Source organism: Epinephelus lanceolatus, chromosome 19, assembly GCF_041903045.1.
Source record: "Epinephelus lanceolatus isolate andai-2023 chromosome 19, ASM4190304v1, whole genome shotgun sequence".
NCBI lineage: Eukaryota > Metazoa > Chordata > Actinopteri > Perciformes > Serranidae > Epinephelus > Epinephelus lanceolatus.
Genome location: NC_135752.1, coordinates 21,858,186 through 21,879,947, shown reverse-complemented (window position 1 = coordinate 21,879,947; position 21,762 = coordinate 21,858,186). Strand labels below are relative to the sequence as shown.

The 21,762-nt window shown below is 39.0% G+C and overlaps 1 protein-coding gene across 3 annotated transcripts; it reads right to left on the bottom strand.

Annotated features, from left to right (window-relative positions):
• Positions 1–448: 448 nt before the first annotated feature.
• fyb1b (FYN binding protein 1 b) lies at positions 449–20,721 on the bottom strand. 3 transcript variants are annotated; one of them, XM_033647538.2, is made up of 19 exons: positions 20,573–20,721; positions 12,022–12,970; positions 8,560–8,695; positions 8,382–8,452; positions 7,866–7,888; positions 7,003–7,052; positions 6,326–6,458; positions 6,014–6,173; positions 5,632–5,752; positions 4,608–4,627; positions 4,422–4,494; positions 4,179–4,265; positions 3,646–3,686; positions 2,248–2,326; positions 2,006–2,105; positions 1,553–1,715; positions 1,394–1,427; positions 1,276–1,307; positions 449–1,157 (listed from the first exon to the last, which is right to left on the bottom strand). In XM_033647538.2, exons 1-19 carry the CDS (start codon positions 20,573–20,575, stop codon positions 1,135–1,137), a joined length of 2,298 nt encoding a protein of 765 aa, XP_033503429.1. In that variant the 5' UTR covers positions 20,576–20,721; the 3' UTR covers positions 449–1,134. The 3 variants fall into 3 exon arrangements, with proteins under 3 accessions (XP_033503429.1, XP_078018053.1, XP_033503430.1); XM_078161927.1 differs by having other exon boundaries at positions 4,179–4,250; XM_033647539.2 differs by lacking the exon at positions 4,179–4,265.
• Between the last annotated feature and the right edge of the window lie 1,041 nt (positions 20,722–21,762).

Below are 21,762 nucleotides of genomic sequence, written 5' to 3'. Positions count from 1 at the left end.
TCAAACAATTAATCATCACTATAGTTGCCAATTCATTTTATGGTGGTCGATTAATCAATTTTCAGTAATCGTATCGGCTATACAAATATACACTTAGTAGTGTTGGGTAGATATCCCAATTATAGTTCTTAGATTTTATTACCTCTACTCTCTATAATATATGTCACAGCAAAAATTAAACTTCTAAATTCAAATCCCATTTCGAAGTTTGCTGTTGTTGTAGTTCCTGATGGCTGCCACTAGATGTTACAATTTCCCTTCTTTGTTGCAGGAAAAGAAGGTGTCCATTTAGCCCTACACACATCACACACCTGCACTCATGTTACCCAAGTTTACAAGCATCTCACCACAGTGTACTGCGTATGTTATTGTTGGATATACTCATGGAACAGGATCATCCTTTAATAGCAGATGTGCTTTTACTTCAACAACAGGACAAACTAAGATGTGTAGAGGAAAATCATATTTATATTCATGTATTTCCTTGTTGTGTGGACAGTATTGCAGAGAAACTTTGGCACTGAGACAGTTGTTTAATTTATGTTAAACCTTGAGACAAAGATGCTGAGGTTAATTTAGGAGCTGTTAAAAATTCAGTTGGCCTTACAGATGGCAAAGTAATACATATACAGTATCATATCATGAACATTAATTAAATGAAAATATATATATATAATTAAATCACAAGTAATGTTACAACATGTAGCGATAAAATTGCAGAACAAAACAAAAAATGTAAAACACAGTAAAAGCATACACGTACATACAACGCTGCTGAGTTTCCACTAAAGGCAGACAGAGATATGCAAATACTGTTGTTATAACAAATGTTTCCCACTTAACTGAAATGTTGCAATCAACATAACCCCATTAAATTGTTTTGCTGTTGTTTGAAGAAATTTAACAGGATCACATTGTTCAGATGAATTAAAGTTAGCCTGATTCCAAATCCCTGAAACATAATCTGTATGCCCAATTTCTTCAGGGATTACAAATGCTGATTAATAAATAACGAGGGGAAATGAAATGGTTATCAGGCTAACCAAAAGCAGCTCCCAATGTATACCATCAATAAACATAATAAATAACATGAACAATATCAGTGTAAGACAATAAATGTGGCGCAGGATGTTTCTAGTCGTTGTCATAGATGCAATCTGAAAAGAAAATATAATATTGATTACAAATATAATCTCTATTATGAATCATGATTTAGGTTCACTGTGTGGATATCACCAAATTATGAACCAATGAATGATTAACAATAAATCATACCATCTCCAATATCGTCGTAGATATCACCATCACTGTAAACAAAAATGAAGCAGTCAGTACAGACAGCATAATGTTAAATCTCTCTGTGTATGAATGTGTGAATGTTTGAGGTACTCACTCCGTCACAATGTGGCCCATTGAAACATAACCAACTGTAAAACACACACAGACAGATTTTAGACTTGGATGGTCCAATTTTATGGCACAAAGAATGAAAGAAAGCAGCAGTGTGGGAGTCTTGAATACATGTTTTGATTCATTTTCAGCAGATACTCACACTTGCCCTCCTCATTCCGACAGATCATTTTGTTATCCACGGCTTTAACGATGACGTCAAGTTTCTCTCCTGCTTTGACAGGAAGCTCCTTCACACCCCACTTCTTGTTAGTGAGTGTTGGGGCGATGGTCACCTGGTACAGCACCTGTATCTCCCCATCATACTGAAAGAGAATTAAGTCATCAGTATTGTGACTATGAATTCATTTCATTTTAAGGTCATTTTTTAGAACTTAAGTTCAACTTTATATTCACTTTGATGATTATACTCAACATTGTAATGAACTTTGACCAAAAGTATTGTTCTTTTTATTTGTAATTTAAATATTAATATATTTAAAGTAGGGAGTAACACATTTTTTCCCACTGTAGAGCAGTCTAAAGTTTTTCAGCGGTTGTGATCTTGATAACAGCAAAACAGAAACAAACGTAAAGACGTAATAGAGAGACAAACTTTAAACTTTTTCCTGAATTCCTTCTCCTCCTTCTCAAGCTTTTTCTGCTTCTTTGGGTCCATCTCTTCAGTCTTGCCTTTGCCTCTCAGGTGTGGAAGGCTGGAGAGCAAAAACAAATGGCTAATGGGTTACTCATAATTTTCTTTACTTGAGCAAAATATGTCTTCTTAAAGTTTGAAATCATGGATATGAAAGGAAATTATTGTAAGGCTATGTTATTGTAAGATTGATGTAGTTGTACCTGCTGATGGGAGGAAGGGGAGGCGCGTTTTGGGAGTCAACATCATCGTATATCTCCTCATCAATTGGTGCAGGTTTGTCTGTGACAATGTAGAAGAAGTTAGTAATGTGACACGTTTATCGTTTAGACTTCTGACATTAGTGGGAACATTTTTATAACAACAATAGTCACCTATAAAGGATGTAAAGAGGAGGTGTGGGGCAATTTTAATTTTGACTGGTGAAGCTTAAAGCTGACATAAAAAGATATGCTCATACCTGTGATGGAAAGTGACTAAGTACTTACTTAAGTACTGTACTTAAGTACACATTTAAGATACTTGTACTTTAACTGAGTATTTCTATTTTCCTCTACTTTATACATTACTTCAGTATGTGTCAGGCATGAGCTTGGTTATTAGTTACTTTGCAGATGTAGATTAACTAAGTAAGTACTTAAACCATGAGTATGTAATATAAAATATATAAAAATGAATTAAGATCATCTCCCCCTTTACCAGCTGTAACATTAATGGACATGATGGACACATTAATGCATCAGATATTCTACTATTATATATGGTTGGGCTACTCTTATGTTTGGTACTTTAAGTATATTTTTATGTTAATATTTATGTACTTTTACTTGAATAACATTTTTAATTCATGACTTTTTCTCATAAGAGAGTACATCTATGGCATGGTATTGCTACTTTAACTTAAGTAAAAGATCTTAATATTCTTCCACCACCGGCTCAGACCCATTTTAATGTCATAAATAAATTTAGATCAGTAAAAACATTACTTGTTTTAGATAAAATTCATAAAAGTGTTGACAGAGTTTTTCTTAAAAACAATTGTAGCTTTACTTGAACGCCCATCACAAATTATGACTATATAATGCTAAAATGTAGCATAACAGAAACACAAGTAGAGAAAAGTCATAAAGTCAGTAAAATGATTCAGGAATCCCAATTTTAAAAACAAAAATTAGCTGCTATGAGCTACTGGTCATATTAGGCCAAATAATGCTGTAGCAGCAACACCACAGTGTGTATTAAATTGATCAAGAGTATGTTTAATTGCTTATGAATTTAAATTCTTATATTTGTGAGAGTTATATCTTCTTTCAGAAATAATAGTCTCACTTTAATATTGCCTACCACGAAGCCAGGCAAGGACTTTTGTTTTTAAATGACCAAAGGCCTGTTGCATAAGGGTAGAGTTACCCTGCTAAAAGGGCACTTCCACATTAATTTAGAGTACAGTATGTTTTCCTTTAGTCACAACATAGATTCAAACCCGCACATCTACTTTGTTTTTAATAGAGAAGAAGAAACTCTGAGGAAGGACGTATATAGTATCTTTTGTCCATTAAAACCCACTCAACACATAGTAGTATCATCACAGTAAGTGGTACCTGAATTCCCCTCTGCAGTGAACTGGCTGGGTGGAGGCAATCTGGCACAAGAGAAGAAAAATTATTAAAGTGTTACATATTTATATCATCACAATATCATCAATTAAAATGAGGTTAATATGATTCAAAGCAGCCCAAATTAATAATAATATTCATGTATTGCAACACAGTATTTTAATTAGTACACTTGACTGTGTTAGCAGATGGTGCCTTGATTTTCTGATTAGGTTAATAGTCATGCATCGATTACAGACATGCAAATGACTCGGGAAGATTAGTAAAATCACAGATAATCAGCTACACTGATTGTAATCACAGAACTTTTATTCAGTTCGCAAAATAACATCCTTTAATGTTACTCAGTTAGAGGTGAAGTGGTTGATCTGACCTGCGGCGAAAATCAACATTCAAAAGCAAAACTTCATCTGAGAGGAACTGTTTAGTCATTAAAGGGGAACGATGGCTGGAAGATGAGGGATTAACAACAGCGGACAGTAGATCTGTGATCAGTCTTACTACTGAGTGTATTTTACACTTTAGTGCTGGCTGGACGTCTGTTCCGGTCAAACATCCGCAGGAAGCCACGAGGCTTCGGAGGAGATGACCTGGAGTCCACAGGACTAGAGAGCCAACCAAGCATGAATAGAGTTGCATTTCTTTTTCTGTATCATTGTTTAATCTTTCCTGTGAATCCATCTCAAGCATTTTGTACTGAAACACTCATTTCAGTGCGTTTAACGTACTCGTTTCTTGTAAATAAACAAATCAGTTCTCACCTGACTTCCAGGTTTGGATCAAGAATATCATCATATATTTCTCCGTCTTCTCCTGGTAGCGGGGGCAGGACAACTACAGGGGGGAAAAAACAAATACGTATGCAACGTCATGTAACTGGTGACATGTTTTTAGTGCAGACTATAACAGAATATAATGAAATAAATTATCTAAGGCTTTAAGCATACCTCCTGGTCCTTTGGTTGCACTGTGGAGAGAAAAGAATTTTATACAAACATTTAAAAATATAGTAAACTTTCATTTCTTACAACAGATTAAAGAGGTGTTACATGTGATAAACAGGGTCCAAAGGTAAACTTCACTAGCAATGTTATGCACTTGTTAACTAGTGAAATTTAAAGGAAAACTTCACCTGAAAAATTACCATTTGTATATCAGTTACTCACCTCATGTTATGGTAAATTTGCAGAGAAACCTTTGTTTTTCATGCATGCCTTAACAGTGAACGAATAATCCAAAAACTGCAAAGATTCTTGATGAATTGAAGTAAATGGGGGCCGTGTTTAATGAAGGCAAAACTATATCAAAACATGCGTTTACCAATGTCCCACAACTTTGCAGTGTAATCCAGGTCTAATTTTCCAGTCAAATATTTAGTGCTACTGTAACCTACCTTTCTGATAAAACCTTACTACATTTAACACTTTCGTATACAAGTAGCGCGTCTAGCCCAGCATGTACGTATGAACTCTACTTGTGCATTCCATTGAGCTGCAGTGGCACAATACTCATCCATGAGTGAAACTGGTAATGTGGAAGTGTTGTAGATAGTAAGGCTTCAGCAAAAATCATGTGTTTGGGAAGTACTGATCATGGTACTGGATAAATTAAACTTTTTCTTCACAGATTAAGTGTAACACTGGCTGAGTAACATGCAAATGATTATTTTGCAGGTGAAATATTTATTTCAAGGTGCCAGTGGTTGGATTTTTTTAACCTTTGGACAGAGACAAGCTAGCAGTTTTCCCTGTTCCCAGTCTTTGTGCAAAGCCTAGCTAACTAGCTGCTGGCTCTAGCTTCTTTTTGATCTGTTCCTCTAACTCTCCCCAAGAAAGTGAACATTTTACCAAAACGACAAACTACTACTTTAAGATTTTTGGGCCAAACCTGGAACAAAACACCCTGCCACATTGCAGTGTTAACTTGTCTGTGCAACTTACTGATGCAGAGTTTGAATCTCTAATTCAGTACCTGTTATCAGAGGGGACCACATCGATGTCATCGTATACCTCTGGCTCGTACGCCGGCTGAGCTTGATGTTTCTTCAGAGTGTTAAAGTCGATTTCCACTGAAGTGGTCTTTACATAACCAACTGTTAAAAACAAAAAGCAAAGTGAAATTGTTGATTTGATTATTTGATTTAAATTAGGAAGTGGGGTATGATTTATTATTGCATGTCTGTTGTGCAAATACAGGCTATTGAATGAGAAATTGAGAATAGGTTGAGAATATAAAGGTAATAAGGTTAAGAGATGTTACTAAAAGTCTTATCCTCTATTTACAGATGAGACCCGATGAGATGGATGGGAAGGGAGGACAATGAGAACAATGACGGATACATGTGCGAACTTACTGGATCCATCTTGCGTCCGTCCCAACCATTTCCCCTCTGGGTTGCCCTGAACACGGATGATGTCCACGCATTCTCCCTGCTTCAGAGCAAGGTCGGTCTTACTGCTTTTGCAATCCACACGAGCCTTTCCTTGATGGATGACCTCCAGGGGCCCGACCAACTAACACACAGCCATGCACAAACACACACACAGACAATAAAACAAAAAAACAATAGATTGTTTTTATACAGATACAACAAGATATTTGTCCTTTTTAATGCTAAGCTAAGCTAACTGCCTGCTTCATACTCAGTTCAGTCTTGTTTACTCACTTTGAACTTCTTTCTGGCATCTTGTTCCTTCTTCTCACGTTCCTTCTGCTCCTTCTTCTCAGCCTCCAGTCGTTTCTTCTCCTCCTTATCTTCTTTTTCTTTCTTCTTATCTTGTTTTTGTTCAGCCGCTTCCCTTTTGAGTGGAAGAGAGAATTGATAGTAGACAGAAATTATAAGTTGTGACAGACTGATAGAGAAGCAAAATTCCTTGCAAGATGTGACGTACTTCGTGGCAGACTACAAGCTGCTCCTAAAATACCAAAACTTTTTTTACTATTTAAACAAGGAGAGGCTTTTTGTCAGTCTAATTGTATCTTAGCCTGTGTTAACTTGCACAGTTAACACACTAGCTGGGCTTTTCTGGAAATAGAAAACACAGATAATGCTGGAAACACAAATTAGAATAAGAGTTTATCAAGTAGGTAAAATCCTGAGGAAATACACTTGTTGCTTCTCTGTTTTGATCAACTCAATGTTCATCCAAGTTAGAATGAATGACTTCTTGTAGTGTTGCAAAACGACCACCAGAGGGCAGTGTTGATAAAAGTTTTACGCTCTGGGCATATACACATTTACTCATAAATATAAGCCTAAAACTAAACCAGATTTCAAGACAGGACAGATCCAATGAGGTGTGGGATGATAATCTAAGGATTTAATGTCGAACAGTCTCTCACCATCGTTCATCCAGATCCTCATACATCTCTCCATCAGAATCATTTTCCTCCTGGGCCAGAAAAATGGATGAAAACAGCAGTAATTAGTTTACTTTTCTAAATCATACAGTAGATACTGAATGTCCTTTACACCACCTTTTCTATATTTGCCCCAATATTCTTTTCACTTTTCTTATTTCCACTTTTTATAGTCACATATATTTGCATGAGATATTTCACATTTTTAATTTCTACTGGATTATTGCTTTTAATGCATTAATCCTACATTTTTTTATTCACACATCTCTCATACTGTATTCTGAGGTCAATCTAACAAATACTTACATACCTGATTTGCTTTGTTCATCATTGAAAGTTATTCTCCTTTACAGTACTCATCTTTTCTTTCTTTCCTATTAACTTGTTGTTGCTGTATGTTTTCACTACATAATGCACCACTAGGTTTATTAGTCACGTCTCTTTTTCAGGTCAAAGTCACAAATTTCTTTGCTGATTCTAGTCACTTTGTTAAGATAACTTCAAAGGTTCAAAGTCACTGACTCTGCGGTTCATTCACTTCCTCTAAGCTCAAAAGCACTTCAGTACAGTACATATACAGTAAGTGAATGCATCACCGTACATACGACTAAAGCTCAACACTATTACTGAATGTCTTTAGTTCTGTAGTATTTCAGTCTGATGATGTCACGCTCAGTGTAGTACAGAACTAGCCTATACAAGTGCTTTACATAAGGTTAATAGCTCAGTAGGAGTCAGTTCACTTTGAACATACACATACATGTTCTTATCTGAGGGTGTGTGCCTCTGCAAACATAACTGCATGCAAATCTGTTTATATGTGAAAGTAAATCAGCATGTCTCACCTTTGGCCTCTGACTGGGGTGACCTAAAGAGAAACAATGAATCAACATTACATGAGGATTTGATCCTTTTGGAGTAGCTGCGATCATCATGATCTGACTCACACTTCAGATCTGACTATTTTTGGTCCTTTGGTAACAGTCACAGGGTTGCTCAAACATTTTATCACTTGATTATGAATTATGCAAAACAACATTTAGGCTCATGTGTTAAGTTTCACATATGGGAACTAGACTGTCTAGACAGTTATTGATAGAAACCGCAAAGAAATGTACAGTTTTAGCCATATAGTACATCATATGCAAATAACTGAAATAAGCACACCAAGGCAGGTAAAAAGTTTGTAACAGTAGGACACACTTATTTCCTTTTAAGTGTGTTTTTTGATATGTAAATATGGTACAAGGTTCAGCGCCGTACAGTCCTCGTCTGTCTTCCTGTGGCGCTAAAAACTAATAAATGCCTTGTCACATAGTCATGACGCATCACAGCTGATCAAATAGTGACTGTTACTGAACCTGCAGGTGGTGGAGGCGGAGGAGCGCTGCTAAATTCATCAACATCATCATAGAAATCATCTTGTGGGATCCTGAAAATTAGAGTCAGGATTTACCTTTTGTCACAGTTTTTCAGAAAACATCACAGGATATATCATTTGTAAGTGTGTTTGTGTATGTGTATAAATGTGGTGCTTACATGGCTCCAGGGTGTCGTGGGGGCAGACTAGGAACTGCAGGCTGAGGGGGTTGAGTCGGGGGCACATTGTTGCTAAGGTTACTGGGGTGAGAGGCCAGAGGAGGTGGGATGGTGGGTTTCTTTAAGGTGCCAGGGCCTGCAACAAAAACGCATAGTGCTGAAATAGAGAAGTTATTGTAAATGTCTTTACCAGCGTCCTTTAATGACTGCACATGGAGATAACGTTATCAATCACCAGAGGGGTAACTAGGTGGCTGACCATGCAGACAGAAACCCCAAGTCAGACAGCTCCCAACAAACAATTTGACAGACTGAAAATACTCTGTTACCAGTAAAAGCCTACATTTGAAATCAATTACTAATTTAATTTTTACTCCACTAGTTACTTTGCAATCTGCAAGCTACCTCAAAATTGTCCTATTACTATCCTATTTTCTCATGTTTTTACATCTCATTTTTACATCTGACTAATGACAGTATCCAGGACTGAGCGAGAGTGCTTCAGCCAGCAGCATCAAAATGGGCGTTATGGGGGCGTCGGTGGCTTAGTGGATAGAGCAAGCCCTATGTACAAAGGCTTCGTCCTTGCCCGCAGCAGCCCGGGCTCAACTCCAGCCTGCGGCCCTTTACTGCATTTAGCTCCCCCTCTCTCTCTCTCTCTCTCTCCCCCTTTCACACTTAGCTGTCCTGTCAATTAAAGGCAAAATGCCCAAAAAAAATCTTAAAAAATTGGCTGTTATATAACCCAAATGGGCATCTAAACACTGTTTTTGCCACCAACAGGCTCAGATAATTATTCTACCTTTCTGACAACATTATGGAAAGGATCCCAACAGAGATAGACCTTTTTGTTCAACCAGAAACAGCTCTTAAATCACCACCCCCAAACCCACCATAGTCCAGTCACATAAACAGTAATTTATTATCTTAAAACAGACGTCATTCAAAGTCAACAGAAAAAATAACTCACAAAACCATCTTGTTATGTCTTTCTTGTTTCCCAACAATCACCAACTCTGGTTTTGGTTAAATAATTCCTCAATTTACCAAGTTAGATGTGAAAATTTGCTGACTCTACATACACACATGTACTGTTTTTTACATGTGTGTGGCTTTGACAATAGCGATTTTGGGGCTGTAATTGGTTTTAAGAAAATGATCTTACTCTTTGAATGAAAGGTCTAGCTCTGGAGGGTATTTTCCATAATGTTATCAGACACTTGCAATAATAATCTGAGCAGTCAGTGGCAAAAAGAGCACTTTTAGTGGATGTAAAGTGACATGCACACATGCCCAAATGGTTACATTGCAGCCTTTTTTGCAGGTGCCGGCTGCAGCAGTCAAACCAAATACTGGACCAGTTTTAGAAACTGTGGTTCCCATCAGACACACATGGGTGTCCAGATTAAATGATACCAAAGTGACCTTTTAAGTACAGTACTTGAGTATATGTTATCAAATCACAAACTGTAAAATGATCAAGTGAAGCATCAAAACTGTTATATTTGGTCAGCCAGCAGCCATCCCTCACTTCTGACTGGCAATCAATTCAGATCAGGTGTGTGTCTAAAAAAGGGAGCCTCTCACTCGAAACTATCCCTGTTTGTTAGAACTTACTTCCTCATGTGGTGAAACAAACTCAGCTGTATCAGAGCGGAGAGCGAAGGGGGAGGAGAAAGGAGAAACAGGACAGGGAACTTGGCCGGGGGAAATAGAGGAACCAAGTGTGTTTCTGTGACTTTGCTCTCTTATCTGAAGCTCTGAATAACTGTGCGGCAGCTTCTGTGTGACTTGCACTAATTTTTTAAAGAGTGTACAAAGTGCAAATTCAGATGATTTGCACTGTACAGATCTTAAAATGCCAACAATAATTGACTTTAAAAGCTCTTATGTACAAGCAGAATTTGTGTTGCAACTTGGTCAGATAATCGCAAGTCAACTCTGGAGGCAACACATTTCTGTGTCACTATGACCACACTGACTTGTGAAGCAAGTCCTTTCACACTTCTAGAATGTGTTCATGAAGTTTGTCAGAAGTAGTGCTGCAAGTGACAGCGAGGAAATCCACTTAAGACAACAAAATAAGAGGAACCCCTTCTTTATCGTACTGTAACGAAACCTGCAAACTGTTAACTGCCCTCGATCTTTTAATCCTTTTGACAGCAAGCGCCTGGTGGAGCTTATAGTGTGTTGATTATATAATTTGGAAACAAACTATGCGGAAACCTTTTGCAGTGGTTGGTTTGCTGTATATGTTGCATGCTGATTGGGAGCAGGAGACCAAAAACAAATGACCTTAATGCTGCCAGATATAGTTGAAGTATTCCTGCCTGTGGGGCCACATGTGTGTACTTGCTGGCTGCCAGAATTATTCTCCTAAAACTTTGTTTTCCAGCTGTTGAAGTCAAGTCATTCTTTTAACACGTTGCCTTCAAATTCATAAAAATTAGATAGGAAGGCTATCTATACTGAAAAATATGTACTTTACAGTGCATTTTTTTCCTTATAACATTGTGTGATTTACATTTTGTCTGGGAAAGCTATAGTGTTTGACTGAATAGTAAGTAAGTTCAGCTTTATTTATTCAGATCAGTATCTCTTTTGCAGCAGAGACCTGAGCACAAATTACCGATGCAAAAGATCAAAGCCAGATAAGTTAGTAACCTACACCGTGCCATGAGTCATAAGTCCATATTTGTCCATGCAGTCCAACCCTACCACTCTAAGAAATGATTAAAGGAGCTGTATGTGACATTCACAGCATTAATATAGCAGCAAACAACTTTGCTATGCAAATCTGTACTGAAGTAATGGTGAGTCTCTCTGCTCATTATTGTGGTAGTTGTTAGGGCCAGGCATGCATGTTAGTGCATGTGAGTCCTTGTGTGTGTGTGTGTGTGTGTGTGTGTATCCCACTGGCTAGCTAATCCCAGCTGCCCTGCACTGTACTCATACAGCTGTTACTGCAAATATAGTTGTACCAAAGAAGTGGGGTTGTATGATGTCAGTGTATTACATAGAGTAGATGCTAAAAGAGAAAAGCTAGAAGCTAAAAATAAATCACCTTTTCTCTAGGTGGCTAAAATACATTTTGCTGCGGCCCCTTGTCCACAACAGTGCATTGCTTAGTTTCCATGGCTGTACTCCTGTCTGCTTTTACAAACTGGGGGCATGTTGACCACTATCTACTGTCGGTAATACACTGACTATAGATGAGTACCTAATACAACCCCAGTTCAAAAGATCCGAACTATCCCTAGAAGATGTTATTATTTGGCGAAGCAACTTGGACACTTTAAAATATGACTTAGCAAAATGCAACGTTGTAATGCATTGCACCACAGTGACGATTGATATATGCAAATACTGATATTCCCTTATTGGTGGTTACCCACTCAAAATCAGTTGTGTCATTGTTAAACAAACAAAGCTGTTAATTCCTGCGAATGAAGGCCTACTTACCATTATCCGAGGCCTCAGCACCTCTTTTAAACCTCTCCAGGTCGACTTTGGGGGGTCGGTTGGGCTTGGAAGGAGGAGGGCCCAAAGCTAAACTGTTGGGGAGGGGGTTACACTTTGGGCCTGAAGTGGCATCACTGTTAATGCTGTTGGACTGAGGAGAAGGCTTTGGTGGCTTCTTTATGCTAGGTTTTTTACTGGCCGGAGGTTTTGGAGGTGTAACAGAGTTAGTAGCAGTGACGAGTGGTTTTTTGATTTCGTCTGCTTTCACGCCACTGTCTGCCTCTTTGTTGAAGAGATTCTGAGCAGTCCTGAAGTTGGAGGGCTTAGGAATGGAGTTTAATGGAACAGAAGGTTTGTTTGCAGTCTCCGTGCCCGCACCCGCCATCTCTTCATTTTGCTGCTTTAGTTTTACAATGCTGCTGCGCGGTTTTTGTTGTAAACCCCCACCACTGTCTTCTTTAACCCAGCTGGGTTTGGGGTTGAGTGGGGAGGGTTTCGGAAAGGCAGGTTTGGAGTTGGACAGGGTGGAGCTCAGTGGGGGCTTGTTGAAAGGGGGCTTCTGTAGAGGGCCTTTAGTGTCAGCGGCCTGTGAAAAAGCTGGCTTCAATGGTGTCTGGTGTTTATTAGCTATGGGAGGTTTGTTGTTGGTGTCCTCCTGCATGTTTCCAAACCTGTTAGCCAGGGCTTTAGCTTTGTTTGGTTCATGTGCGTCTGTGTCACTTTTAGTTGATACTGTATTTTTCAGAAAAGCAGGTTTTGGAGGAACATTTATCGCACTGCCTGAGAGACTCTCCAAGACCGGTTTCTTTGCTTGTATGGTCGGGCCGGAGGAGAGGGTGGGGTGCAGGGATTGTTTGACATGTCCAAGCGGTGTGGAAGAAGTCTCGTCAGTGCTTCCCCCACTCGTTTGAAAGCGAGCCATGATGGCCTTCACATCAGCTTTTCTTTCCTGGAAAGAATAAAAGAGCTTCAGAAGCAGAGTTAAAAATCAAAACACAAACCCAGAATTGAAAATAAGATGAGGATGTGCTGTGCATGCCAGAATATCTAATGACTTCACTAAACAGAGGTCCTTGAACAGAAACAGAAACTGCTGGACAAAGTAAAAGAGGAATAAAAGAAAACACGACCATCCTTAGACATGAAAGTTAACATGGGAACAGAAAGTTGCATAACTTCAAAATACCTTATTTCCAATCAGGGCATTTCCTTCTCTTATTTCCAAATTTTCATCCCATCACTGCATCTCCCGCTCTCTCTCTCTCTCTCTGTGCTTACTTAACGGACTTATCTGTTTGTTCTCTTTTCTCAACTCATTAACCACACAACCTTGTATACACAAACCATGGCAAATACAAATAGAACAACTTCACGCACAGCTGTGGCTCAGAAGGTACAGGTTGACCATGTTAAATTGTCCTTAATGGGTACCTTTGGTATTTTTTAATCTGGACCCATTTTCCCATGTGTTTGTGTCTAAATAACCAATAGGATCAACATTTTTTTAAAAACCGGTCCAGTATGGAGCGAGATTGCTGCAGCCGGGGACCGCGAAACAGGCTGTAGTATAACCACTCATGGCATTTGTGCATGCCACTTTGTGCATGTTTTTGCCACTGACAGGCTCAGATTATTATTCCAAGTGTCTAACCAGAAAGACCCCCCAAATGACCATCGCAAACCAGACTCCATTTAAATAAACAGTAATTTTAGCATGTATAGAAGCAGCATATTTTCACATCTAACTGGATGAATTAAGAGTAAATTTCAACCAAACCGGAGTTGGTGATTGCTGAAACAGTGAGAAGGTGAACCAAGACAGTTTTTGTGAATTTTATTTTGTTTGTGCTGACTCTGAATGAAGTGTGTTTTACAGTAATAAAATTGGTGAGTGTGGTGATAGTGATATTGGGGCTGTTTCTGATGCAACAAAAATGATTTTTCTCGGTTGGGACCCTTTCCATAATATTGCCAGACACTTATAATCACAATCTGAGCTGTGATCAGTGGCGAAGGCAAGTACTTTTAGCGGACGTAAATTGAGGGGGGAAACGTCTGTTAACGTTAAACTAATGTTAACAGCCCATTTCATTTCATACTGAAACAGTTTCATTAATTGTTATCTCCAGTAGTCACTTTGACACAAAAAATGGGACAATGGGGTCCAGGTTGAAAAATACCTAAGTTACCCTAAAGACACTGAACCCCAAATTACTCTTAGCAGCCAGGCTAGTACCTTCGCATGCCAACCATTGATGTGTAAATGTGTGTGTGTGTGTGTGTGTGTGTGTGTGTGTGTGTGTGTGTGTCACTATCACTCTGTTATTAACTGCCAAAATGTTTGAACCACCCAGGGCTGATGTTGATGCCAAGTTAGCCCTAATTTATCACCTTTATCTTGTTGTTCTCTTTGGTTTTAACAGGAAAGTAATAAAATCAAATCTCCCCATAATTCTTTTGTAAAAATGACAGTAATGATTCTACTTCATCACATGATAAGAGTGTTCAAAAGCACCATTAGCAACCAAAAGCATGTGTCCAATACTCTAGCTGACAGAGTCCCCTTCATTCATTGAATTTAAAGCTCTTCATTTGACATAGACGCTATTGAGATTGGTAATGGATCATACTGTATAGAGGGCAGCATGGTGGTACAGTGGTTATGCCTGTTCTCAAATCTAGATGGCTCTGGGTTTGAACCAGCCAACCAGAGGGTGAGAACAGGAAACCAAACTCAAATGTATGTCACAAGCAAAGTTAAAATGTATAAATGAAAAGCAAATGTGATATTTGAAAAGAGGAGGTTTACACAAGCAGATAAATAAAAGTAAGAGTACCATACAATAGATAAAACATTGACTACTGAGCAATCAACTAGCTAACATAGGTCATCATTGCTGGTAACAGGTATATAAAGAGCTTTATTACTTCTCAGACAAATGTTTGTATGACCGCCTGGAATATCTTCTATCAGTGTTGGCAAACTGAAGGAACTTTTGTTATGTATTTACTGTTGATGAAGAGGGGGAGGGATATTTACAGTGTTCCTGTTTTGAGGTTGAGCGGGCCTTGACAATAGCTTATTAAAATTAAAATAAGTCTATAGAAGGAAGTATATAGTGTTGCTTTGGCTGTGACATGAGTGGCTAAAACCATTTGAACATCTGGAAACTGAAAGTCTTATCAGCAACCTGAGTTGCGCAGACCATCCAAAATGTTGCATCTAAAATGTGCCCAATATAGCAGGTTTGGTCCAGAATCAGTCATGCAGCAGCTTCACAAGTTGCCACAATGAACTGACCCAGGGGCAGCCACACCTATTTTAATGAGGCAGGTTTGAATGGAGTCAGCACCCTACCAGGAAGTAAAGATAACAGCACGAGGACACACAGCTGCTCCTATATTCCTACAGCACAGCAGTGAAAGCAGGAGAAAACTGTACAACGGAAAGTACAGATGTACTGCATGAAGCTAAATGGGAAGTTAAACCACATTGAGCATCAGATCTTATAATAATATTCAACACATCACCCGACTAGAATATTGTAAAAATAGTCACACTTACACTAAATCTTGTAGTTTCCAGTAATAAAAAGAAGAAGCGACAGTGTGTGATTGTAACCAGAGTGATGCACTATGGTGTCTGCGTGCGATGGAAAAGCCAAGTTAAGCTTTGTATAGCCTGATATTACATACGGCCTCTCGGTAGCCTTTTAAATCACTATGAATAAGTTGAATGTCTCCTAAAAAATATATTTATACACTGAAATTTGTTTTTTTGGCTTATATGTTGTAGAAGAAGTTAAATTGCTGCTTCTACGTTCACAGGCAACATCTTTTCAGGTCATCAAAGTGCTTTTGTATGGCATAGAAGTTGTAGTAAAAGATTTTGGTGTTGGTGAAACACAGAGGAAGAGGAGCTTTTCTTAACCTTAACCTGAGTTGCCTTAACTCAACCATAAAGAAACTTAAATCATGCTTTTGTTGCCACAAGCAGATATTGTGGGGAAAGCAATGTTCAGTTTGAACTTTTGTTGCATTGCAGAATATGTTCTTTGTAAACTTCTGCAAATCAAAATATCCATCCAAAATGTAGCTACAAACACTGCTTCAGTTTGAGCTCCTGAGCTGTACATGGGCACTAGTGTAACCCAGAAGCTGTTTATTTCATCATAGTAAAAGGACAGTTCACCACAAAATCAAAAATACATAGTTTTCCTCTTACCTGTAGTGCTGTTTGTCAGTCTAGATTGTATTGATGTGATCTGCCGAGTGTCGGAGATATCAGCTGTAGAGATGTCTGCCTTCTTTTGAATATAATGGAACTCGATGGGACATGCAGGAACTATTTTCTTTCTTCCGCAACTACACCCACCAGCCGTATGCTGATGCATCTACTGCTCGCCGATCTAGCACCACTGAGCTAGCTAACATTACACCTCACCTGAACAGGACGCCATGAACATGGACATGGACATCTCACACTGTCATGAGCATGAGCCTCTACAATGTAGATGTATTACTATGTGGATGCACGCTTTTTTCTGCTGGCTGATTTGGGTGGTGATTGTGGGTCGGTTGAAAGAAAATAGTTCCTGCATGAAACTGCTCACAGCAAGGTCTTTGGATTATCTTGAGTATCAGCTCATGACTTCTGGAAAGAGACTTTACTGTTGAGTTTTTCAAATGTGTTTTTTTTTTGTGCTTTAAGCACCACAAGGTGAGTGCCATCTAGTTCCATTATATTCAAGAGAAGGTAGACATCTCTACAGCCAATATCTTCAGCATTCGGCAACTCACACCAAAACAATTTAGACTGATGAATAGCACTATAGTTAAGAGGCAAAATATGCATATTTGATTTGGTGTTGAAATGTTCCTTTTAAAACATTGCTTCAGTTTGAGCACCTGGGCTGTTCAGAGACATTCATGTAACCCAGAAGCTCTTTATTTAGTCATAGTTAAGCACAATACAGTACATAACAGCATACTGGGCATGTGTGTGGGCAATGGAGAAGTGGATAATATTGGAGGATTGTGACACTTTACATTTCATTGTGGAAAATTGTCACCATTTGATGGTTGTAAACGTCTCACATTTACTAAATTCTGTACGACAGCAGTCAAGCTAGCCATAGCTGTTCTCTTTGTTGAAAAGGCCACTGCCAACTTTTAGTTTACACCAACCACTCAAGTGAAATGAAAGGTTTTGAGTTGTGTGTCACTTTGATGGTGCCAGTAACATCCTGTGGTGGTGGCATAATGACGGGTGTTAACACTTAGCCTGAAATGGTGTGGTTGCATATGAAATTAGAGGAAAGTTCCCTCATCACGCTTCTCTTTCTCAACTGCAGTAAACTAAAAATTACCCAATATGTTCCGCACCAGACGGTAGCAATTACCGCTTCTCTAAAATGATTGTGCAGTTGCACTTTTCTGAAAACTTAAAATGCTTTCAAATCCTGGAAAACCCCATTAACACAACTCAACAGAACCACAAACTGCAGCCAAGGTGACCATAAAGTTAAATCTGCACCTCCAATGTATTCTCTTTCTTTTAGTGTGAAAAACAGATGATGAACAGCCTTAGATGTCTTCAGAAAAATAAGAGCAATTTCATTGCCTCAGTTTCCATATTCAGTCAGTCTACCACTCACTATCTCTACATGTTTATTTTTCCATACGTTTTCTCTCTGTATAGTAATGCTGGCATCACCACACCAAACTGAAGTGGAAGCTATTAGGGAAGCATGTTTAGCTATCCTCTGCCTTTACAAAGCATTAACATTTTAGAAGTTTTGGCAGCACCTAAGCAATTGAGTACTCCACCCACAAAATGACCATTTAAGAAGAAAAAGATATACTTTATTCATCGCCAAAGGGAAATTCAATTATTTTCATCCTGTTGTCATATACACACAGGCCCGAAATACACACACACACACACACTCACACGCACGCACGCACGGACGCACGCACACACACACACACACACACACGGGACCTATACATGCAGTAAATGGAGAGATTTCAGAGCGAGGGGGCTACCCATGGGGCTCTGAGCAGTTTGGGGCTCAAAGGTACCTCGGCAGTATCCAGGAAGCCAACTGGCCCTATAGCTACCACTCTATATTTGGCTTGGATGGGGACTTGAACTGGCAGCCTTCCGGTTCACAATGCAAGTCCCTACGGACTGAGCTGCTGCCATTTGTGTATGAATCAGTCATGCTGCGTCAGTGAATTTGTTAACAAAACTTTTTTCTCGCATGTCCCGACAGAAAACAGCAATATTATTGATTTATTTATTGATGGGGGACCAGTTTAACAACAGCAAAGCTATTACATAACACCTGTTTATGGACTCTCACACAACTCGTACAGTATAATCCAAGTCTCATTGTCTAGTTGTATGCTCAATAAAGACATAACCTTACTAAAACTTTACTATTAAAAAATAGTTCACTCTCTTAAAAGCCAGACTCTAATACCAAAGGGCTTTTTGCACAAATGCATGTGTTGGGAAGTACTGAGCATACAACAGGATAAATAAGACTTGGAGTTGCAGGGCTCAACAATAACGATTGCCCGATTGCCCGGGGCAAGTAAAACTCAAGGTCGGGCATGTAAACTAACAACTCACTTGCCCGATCGGGCAAGTTGCTAAAAATAGTAAAAGTTAATAACTAATTGATAAAATAAATGTATTTTAAAACACGCTCCTTCGGCTCTGATGCAGCGGTCTCTCTGCCTGAAGTCACAGGCACACGCTGTGTAACAATGTCCTGCCCACAGCCCCCACTGATATTATTTTGCGCGACGGACGCTTCATATAATAACATAACAATATACTATTTATGGTGTTATGTCATCGTGTCATTTCTGTCTCTGCACGGTCACGCGTTAACAATTCTCCTCTGCTCTCTGTATCGCGCACGGCAGAGTTCCGCCACACACACAGGTGAGCACGCTTGAGTGGCTGGGGCCGCATTTTCCTGACCAAACCTGACCCCGAGCCCGGTGCAGTTTGTCAGATGACAAAGTTATTGTTATGGACACTCTGTAAATAACCATCAACAGACTGCTGTTATGCACAGACAAACAGTCGCTCGCACAGCAGCGCAGCACAGCACTCGTGCTGAGCTTTGTTGCGTGCAGGCGTTGTCACGTAAATAACAACTTCCAACACTTAAATAGGTCATAGCACAAAAAAGCAGCATGTCAAGTGACTTTTTACTTTTATTATATTCAATAAAATTGTATGTTCCTAAATCTTGAGACACCTCATATGTAAGCTAGACAGACATTTCACCTGCTCATTACTGTGCACAAATGTACTGTATGTACTTAGTCCTAAAGAGCCCTTCTGGTGCCAGTAGATACACAGAAGTGAAAAAAAACCTTAGCGTTGAACCCTGAGTTGTGTGAGAGTTTGTTGTGATGTAGTTTTGCTGTTAACATGTTCCCCAGTTGGTAAGTATGTAAATATCTTCGTCATTTTCTGTGGAGGTATGTGAGAAAAACAAAGTTTTCTTCATGAATTCAAGGTAACTCGGCATGAAGATTTGGTTTTTCACAATAAGTATTCACTGTTTTTTCAGAGAAGTGTATTCTGGTCTGGGTGGAAAAGCCTGAGAAGCAGTATTTTACATGAAGTAGCTACTCACTGTTTAACTTGCTCCTGAAATCTGATACCTCTTAGCCTTCACAAGTGCATCAATATTAGGTGTGGGAAGTCATCCAGTGCCATATTGGACCCTTTGGCAGGTCAAACAAATGTTAGGGTTTATTGCAGGCTGTTGTTTTAGACTGTGTTAGTTTTGGCCAGGTGTGACTGATAAACTGACACCTGACTGCACATTCTGGTTAAGCACATGATTACACTAGTTTACCCTGTATACAATCCATTGTTTTAGCCCAGGGTCACTTTCATTTGTGTCAATTCTTGAGGAGAAGCGAGAACCACAGCATGTTGGCTTCAAACACTTAAGCCGCTGGATGGTTCAGTGTTTAGCTAGTTGTCAGTTATTAAGCACAAGTACAAGTCCAATGACTGAGTGAAATAAGTCTTCTGGTCAAAGCAAAGAGGAACCATGATTTCTAATTCCAGTGTGATGAAAAGCGGAGGACAGAGTTGTCTTGCTCAATCAAGTTGACACGAGAAAAAAACTACCCTATTGGTGACAACTGTTTTTACAAAGTATATGTTAAGAAATGAAACAAAGACATAAAATCTAATTAAGATAATCTCATGGGTCTTAAACATTATATTAGGATAACTAAAAGCCCACACATCACTAAAGTGTTTGTTGTCCAGGTACTGTTGAATGCAAGCGTACTATTTAGATATAGTCTATAGTCTAAACACATTCAGTAACTCAAATATGACATTGTTAAACAAAAATGAATGGGTACTTGAGAGTGTTGTTGCAAAGAAATACTCACAATAACCCTTTATTTACATTTCTGATCGCAACTTCTTACATTAAATCTTACCAAGGCACTCCACAGTAGTTCTAAGTATTTTTAGTTGACAGTTAAAAGTTGCACTCACCATACTGGGGACAGCAATCCCAGGCACCTCTGCTACGTCCGAATGGTTGTCGTAAAAGGTGGTGGAGAGTGTGTTTGCTCAGTGTATCTGTGTGAGTTTCTGTCGAAGAGAGAGGTACCGTGGTTTAGTGAATGACAGAGAGTGTGACAAAGCATTAAGTGTGTCAGTCTGTGTGTTTGTATGTGGGGGGGGGGGTGTACACTCCGACTCTGTCGGTGACACAGGCAGACTACTTCCTCTCTGAGTAGTATGTGCGTTCTGTATGGGTGTGTGAGTCTCACAGCCTCTGTTATCTGCGTGTTTTAATCTCATTAATTTGCCTATCCCTGGCAAACTCCAGTTTCCCTCTGTGCTCAACAACTGATGCCCACTCACACGGTGGCAGGTAAACAGAAAAAGCATTGTGAGACATTTTCCTTAGCAACCATGATAAACACTTTGAATATGATGATTTTAGGTTTCAGTTTTATGTGATCTGTGCTCTGAAAAGTGTTGTATAAATAAAGTTAATTATTGTTATTTTGGTAAGCAAAAATATGGAATGACTAAAAGCTAAATAGTCATAATAAGCAACAGCTGGTAGACACTACAGTAAAGAATCTGGCCATATGTGCTGCATAAGAGTAACAGTCCAAAGCTATGCTACCAGAGCTATGAGGCAGCACTGAGCAAAATACTGATGCAAGCATGGCAGCAAGCTCACAATGACAATGCTAGCATGCTAATGTTCCACAGGAACCACGTCCACCATCTTAGTTAAGAGTGTAAGCATGCTAAAATTTGTGGATTAGTATCATAAAGTTCAGTTGAGGCTGTTGGGAGTTTCCATAGTTTTACAGGTAAATAATTTGGTCATAAACCAAAGTATTGGACAAGTTAAGATTTTGACCTGATGATGGCAGTAGAGGTAATGTCAGGGGATCACCACCATGGGTTTACTGAAGTCAGTAGCATTCATAATCTGGAGTCCATAAATGTCTGCACAAAATTTCCCAGGTGTTCATCTACATAAGTACTGTAGCTATGGAGATATTGTGGTAAATTAGGATCAGATGTGAGCTAACTCTGGTCTGTACTGATTTTGAGTGTTGACTCTGTAGCTACTTTGGACTTGACAAGGTTTTGGTTCAGTGTCAGCCGGTATATGTTAAAGGAAGACTTCACCCACAAAATGATTATTTATACATCAG